Source organism: Polypterus senegalus, chromosome 10, assembly GCF_016835505.1.
Source record: "Polypterus senegalus isolate Bchr_013 chromosome 10, ASM1683550v1, whole genome shotgun sequence".
Lineage (NCBI taxonomy): Eukaryota > Metazoa > Chordata > Cladistia > Polypteriformes > Polypteridae > Polypterus > Polypterus senegalus.
This window is the reverse complement of record NC_053163.1, coordinates 34,523,175-34,532,606: the sequence shown is the minus strand read 5'-3', so window position 1 is coordinate 34,532,606 and position 9,432 is coordinate 34,523,175. Positions and strand designations below refer to the sequence as shown.

Sequence of the window (9,432 nt, the reverse complement as noted above, 5' to 3'; positions counted from 1 at the left end):
AGTGATACTGCAGAAAACAAGTAGGAAATAAAGTAAAAAAAAATGGTTCATACAATCAATTGAAATTGACAAATTTAATATAATGACAAAATGCCATGAAACTGAAGTACAATGATTATCTTTAAACATTTCCCCATAATTCCTATTTACAGTATGCTTGCACATTCAAATGATGAAATATAACTACCCAATCAAAGCACACCTTTACAGGGTTTTTCCAGGCAGAAAGGCGGGCTATGGAGAACTTTTCAGTAAGCCAAAAACCAAAGTCACAGATAAAGAACAATGGAGAACGATATTTGCCAAGCTTTCACACAATTTGTAATGTAAGCTCATTTGGATGATGATTATGGTTCGAATGAAATCAGCTTTTAGGAATTCACTTTAAGATGTTTAGTCCTCTTGATGTTTTGATTGTTTAATTTTAGTTTGCCATGTCTGTTTCTTCTAAGCTATGATAGTTTGAGGATTTTTATTATCATTATTGGTGTAACCCCCCCCTGCAGTTTATGACAAGTCAGCGCCCATGAAAACTAAAGCGTGTAGGTCACCAGATATTTGCACAAAACATTGCTAGCATGCGGGAATAATAAAAAAAACAATATAACTGGACAGTTACATTGAGTCTGATTGTTCTAATATTTTGTCGCTGATCATGTTTGACACTGTGGCTGCGACTATGCACCTGACTCAAGACTCAACAGTGAAATATTGAGTTCAACATATTAGTTGGCATTGCTTTGGGCTTTCTGTGTCAAAGTAACTGTATCTCACACATTGACTGGCTCATTCGCCTTGTGTTCGTCTAAGCAATATGGAGATCTGCAACCTGTTGTACTTTTAAACTGTATACATGAAATTGTTCTATTGAATCAGCTGTAATGTCAAAGGATGGGTGTCCAGGGCAGGTAACTTCATGACCTGAACTGCTCTGTAGATTAGTCCATTGCACCAGTACTTTGATGTTTTCAAAAATAGTATTAACAATATTGTAGTCTGAAATGGTCATCAACATTGTAATTTCTTCTGATAAATTTTCAATGTTCTCTTTGAAATACGTGATCACTTTGGCAGAATTCATTTCATCGACAGTAGTAAGCATTTTTCTAATTAATTCTTGCGATGTTTCATTAACCTCCATCTACCGTTCTGACATATCGAAATAGGCATGAGCAATCTACAGAAGACAATTCACCAATCAAAGCACAGTATGTGCTAGAGCCCACCCACTCAACTTTGACGAGTCAAAGTGACAGTTTTGTTTAAAGTCGTATTTCATGCCATGTTTGGTGGCGGACAAAATTAAATAAATAAATAAGCAGCAAAACATATTTTGTGGCAAATGTATGTATTTTTGCTCCCATTTCATTACACATTTATTTATTTATGCTTACATTTCATGACACATTTATTTATTTATGCTCACATTTCTCTGTACTTTTATTTATTTGCACATTTATTTTATTTTGTCTGAAATATTCCTCCATATGCAGAATGTGCAAAGTCTTTAAAAACAGCAGCTTGGCGTTGCATTCAAACCCAGGACACTGAATCTGAGAAGTGCCAGTGCTAATCACTATGCCATCATGCCATTTTGCACAGAAATACACAAATATATAAAATTCATACATGCTGTGAACGCTAGAGGTCGCTGTTGCCCCTTTAAACCCAACAGACAGACACACAGGACACAGGGTGAAAGCACTGAGAAGTATTTTTATTTCTTCTCTTCTCTAAAACAGTGCCCTAAGCACCACAGCCACACTAAACAGGCAAATAAACACAATAAGCACAATTCTCCTTCTTGTCTTTTCTCCTCCACACCTCCCAGCAAGCTTTTTCCACTTCCTTCCAACTCTGGCTTGCTTGCTGGGTCTTCTACAGTCCTTTTTATAGTCTTTGACCAGAAAGAGCTTCTGTCCTTCTGTTTATGTGACTTGCCGGCACTTCCGGGTCAGAAGGAGAATTCAAGTTTTCTTCAGCCTGGAAGTACATCTGGGCTTTCGTCCTTGTGACTGGGAAGTACTTCCGGGCTATGGATGAGACATGACTCCCCAGGTTCTTTTGCAGTGTCCCCTGGCGGCACCCACGGTACCCAGCAAGGCTGTGTTGCCAAACTCCATGTCCTATAGTACCCTGTGGGAATCCAGAGCACCTCTGCAGACCAGGGAAGCTGCCATCTAGTGTCTTGGGGGAAGTGGTGTCCCAAAGAGGTTGCCTTCTCCCGTCCTTCCACTCTGTAGGCGTCCTGGCCGTGTTGAACTGCCGGCTGTCTATCACAATGCACATATAGCTTTTTGAAGTTACACATTCAGTGGTTTTATAATACTGTACATAGTTTTGTAACGGTGCTGACAAGTTACATCAGCCAGGGATGAGTCACCCAAGTATGAGCTGGCATTAAATCACCAGCGGCAGGGGCGCCTGTATAAAATGGCAAACCTGCAAAGTCGCATGCTTTTCCAACTAGTGTGGCAAAAGCTGAGTGGTCCTTTTAAGGTTAGCGAGTCACCTCAAAAAGCCATGTAAAGAGCAGGGAATCCATCCATTGTGGCGTTCGGCACCAATACTACAATATTATCATTGAGTAGTGTGACATGGACTAATAAAAGACAAGTTCTTTCGTTTGACCTTTCTCTAGGTGTTAAGCCTTCTGTCACTCTTTGTTTTTTTTCTTCCCTTTTCCGTTTCTTACCCATCAATCAAAATAAGTAACCAGTAATCAGAAGAGGGATCAGAAAAAAGAGATTCCTTACCATTAAGAACATAATCAATAAAAAAAGGAGAATACATGGATTATAAAATTGCATTAATTCACTTAAAAGCACCATAAGTGAATAGCATAATTTGCTTTTTCACTCTTACAGTTTAGTATCTATTTTTCATTCTCAATCCAGCCCTGACCAGGTCACTTATACTGGCCTGTGCTCAAAGTATGTGGCTTGAAATGCAATGCCTAAAATAAAATAAATCAATAAACATTTTAATAAGCCTATTGTTTTGGTAAAATTTAAATATTCTGCTGTCCATTTGTAGGACCTAACATGACGTATTCAATCATATCTTCACTTCTTTTACTTTACATTCCACTGTTTTATAAACCCGTTAAGGTCAATTCTCACAAATTACAAGAAGGTGGCGCTCCAACCCGAGGCTGAGTTCGATGACATCGCCCATCGATGATCCTGACGCTCGCATCGTTCCGTGCTCTACAATCGAGTCTAACTGAAAAGCGCAAACATGGCGTCCGTAGGCTCTCCGTTGCGTGTGTGTCGCGGAATTCTAAAGGAGCTCCGAGCTCAATGTGGTCATAAATATCAACAAAGCATGGCGTACAGATACATGATGGAGCAGTTCCGGAAGAACCAGGTACATGGTGACCTAAAACAATCAAAATGATACGAGTTATTATCTTGGGTAATCGGAGCATTACAAGGGCACGCTGTTGCCGGTGTGTGTGTGTTTGACATTCAGTAGAAACGTATGAGTGACGTTCGAGCCAGCTGCGCCTATCCAAGTTATCGATTTTTTTGTTGTTCTTCATACGGCATTCTTATTGGCTATTCTCATGTATGCCATACATTGTATGGGGAGATTTTGAGTGTAGTTGTAATAAAAAGTATTACCAGTACAATCACATGGGATTTAATGGTAATGCTAAATTGGTAAATAAAATTAACACCTGTAAAACAGACGCGTTCGTTTGTTTCATCGTCCTTAAATGTTTGCCTTATGCATTTATATATACAGTGTAGCATCACAATTTAATAAACAGATGTCAAAAAACAACTGGCCTCCATGAAAACTTTATAAATTGCATTTTATATTTAGAAACCCCTTTACTCCTGGCTGTATGATGCTGTGTTTTAAAGTTGGCCATACTTCTTGCTTGCAAACTCCGATATGACCATATTGGTCTTATTCTCAGTATATCTTTCAATACATTTAGTTCGTACATGTTTCATTAAGACTGTTGTCCTCTTTTTCTTACTGTCTACTATACTTTGAGATATTCCTTATCATTCGTTGATACAATTTATGTTTGAAGAGGCTGTTAAATGTCATTTGACATGTAAATTGCAAATTGTAAATTTGCCTTGTAATGTAAGCACGGCAGTTCTGTAATTTAAAAAAACACTGTTAAAAACCTTGGTATTGTCTTCGATTCAACCCCATCTTTTAAGCCGTATATCTGGGTGTCCAACTCCCACCCTGGACAGCCGCAGTAGCTGCTGGTTTTCATTCTGACTCTATTCCTAATCATTGATCAGTTTTCACTGCTATTTAATGTCTTTTCCCTTCATTTTAATAGCCCGGTTTTAACGATTTCAATTTTCTGAATTCATTATTCTCTTCATTAAATGGCAGCCAAACAGAAATGAGACACGAAACGAGCCAACAGATGACCAGCTAAACTGGGGCTTCAAACTCCAAACGATATCTTAATTAGAAACCTGTTATTTAATTCCATAGCTTGATGCGGCTCACATTCAGCCATGGTAGACATTTCCCAAACTGTTGATTTTCTAAAAACACAGTTATGATGTTTTGGTGACCTGAGCAGATCAGCTGTACTGAGACTTTCACCTTTGTTTATTTTCAGCTATCTTGTGATGGGCACAGGTTAGCTGGTCACGTGTCGGCTCGTTTTGTGTCTGATTATTGTTTGGTTGTTAATGAAGGAAAAAAAGAAACCATTCAGGGGTCTGAGTCAGATCAATTAAAATTAAGGCAAAAGACATTACTTAGCAGCAGCAGGTCACTAATTAAGAAGACGGTTAGAATGAAAACCTGCAGCCCCTCCAGGATTGGAGTTGGACACTCCTGCCCTATATGCTTCAGTTTGTTGTAAGGAATATGTTGTCAGCTGATGATGCTGAAAAATGAGTGCATGATTTTATTTCGTCTAGACATGGTTACTATAATGCACTGCTTGAGTGGGTGTTGGTACAAAATACCATTTCCAGAGCTCTTACAAGGACTAAGAAATTGGACCATATTAATTCTCTCTTAGCTGCCTTACTTTGCCTACTAAATTTTGCACAGTAATAAAATTTTACATCTGGTCTATAAGGCAGTTCATTCCATGGCCCCCAACTACTTAATTCATGTATTTCTTTTTTGTAAACCTTTCTGGCCAATACGATCTCTGGATGCTGGCTTGTTATGTGTGCCTCAAATTTTAAAAAAATCAGCAGTGTTTACATACAGGGCCCCAAAATTATGGAACAGAGTACCACCTTTGGTTCATATCATTACAGTTTTCATCTCTATGCTTAAACATATCTTTTTATGAGGGAGAATCAAAAAGTAAAGGCTGGATACTGGTAACTGTGAGCTGATAAATGTAACAGTTGTACCTCTTCTCCACATTGTGTCCTTTCAGGTCGATGCACTTCTTGTATTGACTTCTTCATTCCTTAGGAAAGAAGCTTTTTGAGTGCTTCCGCCTCCAGGTCTGCATCACTTCCTTAACCTCATCATCAGAGGTGAACCTGCAGCCATGTAGAGCGTCTTTAAGTGGAGGACTGAGGATGAGATTGTTGCATTGTGCTAGATCAGGGCTGTAAATTTGCGCGTTCAAACCTCAGCTATTGCATTGCCTCCATCATTGTGCCCGCTGCATGGGGTTTTTTTGTCATGGAGCAACAAGACTGTTTTTGACAGCATGCATTTCTCCTCTTTCAATTCATCTTCTTTTGCTGTGAATTGCAGTTTTCAGTTTTTCTCTAAGCATAGCACAGTTTGTTGCCCTATTCACTGATTGCCTGTGTTTCTGAAAATGAGCCAGAATAGGACCCTTCCTGTCCCAAAAGCAGGTCATCTTGATTTTCTTGGCAGAGGGCTGTTTTTTTAAGTTTCTTCTTTACTGATGGAGACAGACACTGCGTGCTTTGTCTCCAGCTTTCTGGCTCATGGTAATGCCTCATCTCCGGTTACCAACTGTTCCAAAACAGTTGAATCTTCTTCATGTTTCAGGAATTGGGTGCCAACCTCCATGCACTGTTGCTTAAGAAGATCAGTAAGCTGTTTGGGTGCCCATTTTGTGCAAAGTTTGCTGTACCCCAAGTCATGAACTATAACACGTCCAGATCCATATTGTCAGTTACACTTTGCACCTTTCTGCCCATTCCAACACTTTTCATCAAGTCATGCTGATTTTACTTCTGAACTGAGCCAACATCATTCAGTGAATTTCAGCAGATTCCTCTCACCCTGCCCAAAGAAATCTCACTATGGCGCATTGTTCAACAATCCTGCAGTCCCACAGCATCTGACTTCAACTAGACTAATGGTAGAGCATTACACTGTGCGCAGTCTGAAGTACCCATAAGCCACCATGAACGTGTTGTATTGCATGATCTTCTATTAGTTGCGGTTACCACATAATGTTCAAATTGTCTTTATTTTTTTATTTGCCTTTGTAGTTTGGCTTTTAATTAGTTTTTATTTCTGATCATTTTCTTACGTTTCTTTTACAGTTTTTGCTTGTTTTATTAACTTTGAAATCAGATGTATTTTATTGATTTCTTTCTTCTGCTTGTTGATATTTTAGTTTTTACTTTTATTTTATATATTATTTTTAATATGTTTTATTTTTAACTTTTTCCACTGTATTGCCTAAATGCTTTCAGCTTTATATTGTAACTTGTTTTGTTTGTGTTTTTTAATCTGTAAAGATGCCTAGAATAACTTTACAATTATAGAAAATGTTATAGAAATAAGATGCCTTGCCTAGCCTAAATTACAGTAGCTTAGCACATCATAGTTTCCCACTTGTGCAAACAGTTTATGTGATTCATTGTTGTTGGAAGAAGAAGCAGTGCAGTAATTCTGCTAAGTGGATTTCAGTTCTAGTCCTGAGAGGTAACAATGGCTGATAATGTTCAGGACTAGTTCAGTCTCCCTGCAACCTTGAACCAAGTTAGCAAGTTTGAAAATGGATCTGTTATTTATTTTATTTTATGTGAACACATTTATCACCAGAACAGTAGTTACTGGCCTATTCTTAACGAAAAGAGGAAATTTTGAACAGATCTCTTTTTCAGCACTGAAGTTAGTTGGCACTTTAGGTGACCACATGTGACCAATGTGTTTATAAATAGCATTCCAAAGACTGGCATAGTAAAAGGGCATAAATGGAGTCATAGAGAGGGCGTCAGGCTTGTTTTCTCCTGTAACTAAACAAACCCCTTGTTTACCTCCAAAACCTCTCATTGGTTACATATCATAATCCTCTTTGTCCTCTCTTGTCCTGTTCCTTGATAATAATACTGAGTTCTTTTTATATAAATTTGTGGCTGTCTTAAATGCCTCTTGCCCATCATCTGCATTTTCTCTCCCTCTGACTCTTATAGTGCTGGATGATAGAGTAAATGTTTTTCTTTTTATCAGAATGTGACAATTTTATATATGTATATAAATGGAAGCTTTATATATATATATATATATATATATATATATATATATATATATATATATATATATATAGTATTGGATTAAGTGTGCTTGACAAAGTATGTGTATTTGTGCATGTGTTAAAACCATTAGCATTTATGTCTAAGCCACTTAAATGAACACTCCACACAAAGATATTTATTTTTATATATTACTTAGTCCATGTAGTTTGTAGTGATGCCTGAGAATAAAATATATAATTTTATGTTTTCATGGATACTAACAAATTATTTGTCCAGTGGTCAGTGGCTGCTCATCAAAAGAAATGCCATTAAAAGGCCTCTGTTCATTGAGCTTTTGGCTTCAAAACTGATAACAAAATGTGGTCTTCTCATATTTGTTGTTCTTTATCAATGTGGGTATATGTGACTCCTACATAAGCTTACACAAATTGTGTTTATGGTTTTCTATTTTTTTCTTGTTTATTGTTTTTTGCTTGACTTTCATTTATTATTTAGTGTTTAATGATTGATGTTTGTTTGCATCATTTTATGTAATCTTTGTCTGGCCTGTTGTTCCCGTAGTATTTCTTTGAACATTAATGTAATCTGTTGAGCTTGCGACGAATCATGCTGTGCTTTTCGATAAACACAAATATCAACTGTCTTTGATATCTCCGTCTTTCTAAACTGTTATCGCTGACAATTCGTCACCTGTTGGTTTATTATATATGTGAGTGTGATCTTTCGGATACATATAGAAATCCAAGAAAACTTCTTTGTCTGTTTTTCAGATAAATTTCGTGTAAAGTGAGATATTTTTGGATGTATGGATTTGTATCCATTATTAGCTGTAGAATTTCTAATACGTCTGATCGTTTAACTCCGTGATTATAAATATAAACCTAGCCAAATTGTGGTTTCTTTGATGTTAAACTTGTAGTAGCTCTGTCATATCACCTATGTCCATATATTCAATCTCTTTTCGCTGTTCCGTTATTTCACTGAGTAATAATTTCAGTTTGTTAGTGCTAATGTGATCTTTAGTATCAGCTTTTTGAGACTTTCAAATTTTAGTACTTTCATAATCTCCAACCTGCTCCGCGCCAACGTTTTTGAACATCTTTACGACATTCTTCTTTATCTTTTACTATGTGTCTTTTCTTCTTCTGTTGTTTGTCTTTTATTTCTGCCCCCGCTTGGACCTGTTAGGTTTTCAATTCATCTGTTGGCACAAAGTCTCGTCTCGCGGGACATGAAATTATCTCTCTGAAAATATCTCAATTGGTCTCTCTGAAAAAGTCTTGTCTCATCCCAAGATTTTTTTATATAATAAACTGATATTTAGAAGTGCATTTAGGCTTTGGGACCTTTAAATAGATTTAGCTAATATCTATATAATTCAATTCCATGTGCATTATCATCACGTATTCAGAAATACCTAGCGAAAAATTAAAGACTAAAATGTCAAGAATTTGCTTCCACAGCTAAATAATGAGCATTTATGGTCTGGAATATAAATACTTGAGGGATTTAAAGGTCACTGGTTATACTGTTCTAACAGAACAAAAATTATAAAACACTTTTATAAAATTCTAGTGACTGCTTCTTTTTTGGCTTAAGTATCCACTCAAATAAACCTCACAAAAGCTGCAAACCAGAATGGCACTGTGGCACAACGGTTAGTGCTGCTGTCTCACAGCTCTTCAGTGTTTGATTTACGAGTCAATATAAAGTCTTTGTGGAATTAACAGGATTTTTCTATTTTTTTCTGTGTAATCCACTCTTATTATCCCAAAGGTACAAAGACCAGTTCTTACATTTTTAAATGATGCTTCTAGGATAGGCTGCATCTCTAAGAAATTTGTAAAGAAAAAGTGCTTTCCATTTCCAGTGGTTGGCTGCTGTAAATATTTTAACATTTTTGTTTCATTTGATATTAATGCTATACATTATCTAAATATATTTAACAAAACAGCCATATATGTTTTTACATTTTTAGCCAAATTGTATTTTGGCAATTATGATCATTAAG

At 36.8% G+C, this 9,432-nt stretch overlaps 1 protein-coding gene across 1 annotated transcript in view; it reads left to right on the top strand.

Moving 5' to 3' along the window:
* Window positions 1-3,207: 3,207 nt before the first annotated feature.
* The window catches only part of fmc1 (formation of mitochondrial complex V assembly factor 1 homolog), a 31,696-nt gene continuing 25,471 nt past the window's right edge, over window positions 3,208-9,432 (top strand). Inside the window, exon 1 of the mRNA XM_039765687.1 lies at window positions 3,208-3,369. Coding sequence (XP_039621621.1) covers window positions 3,241-3,369 — 129 coding nt within the window. The 5' untranslated portion in view covers window positions 3,208-3,240. The remainder of the gene's footprint in view (window positions 3,370-9,432) is intronic.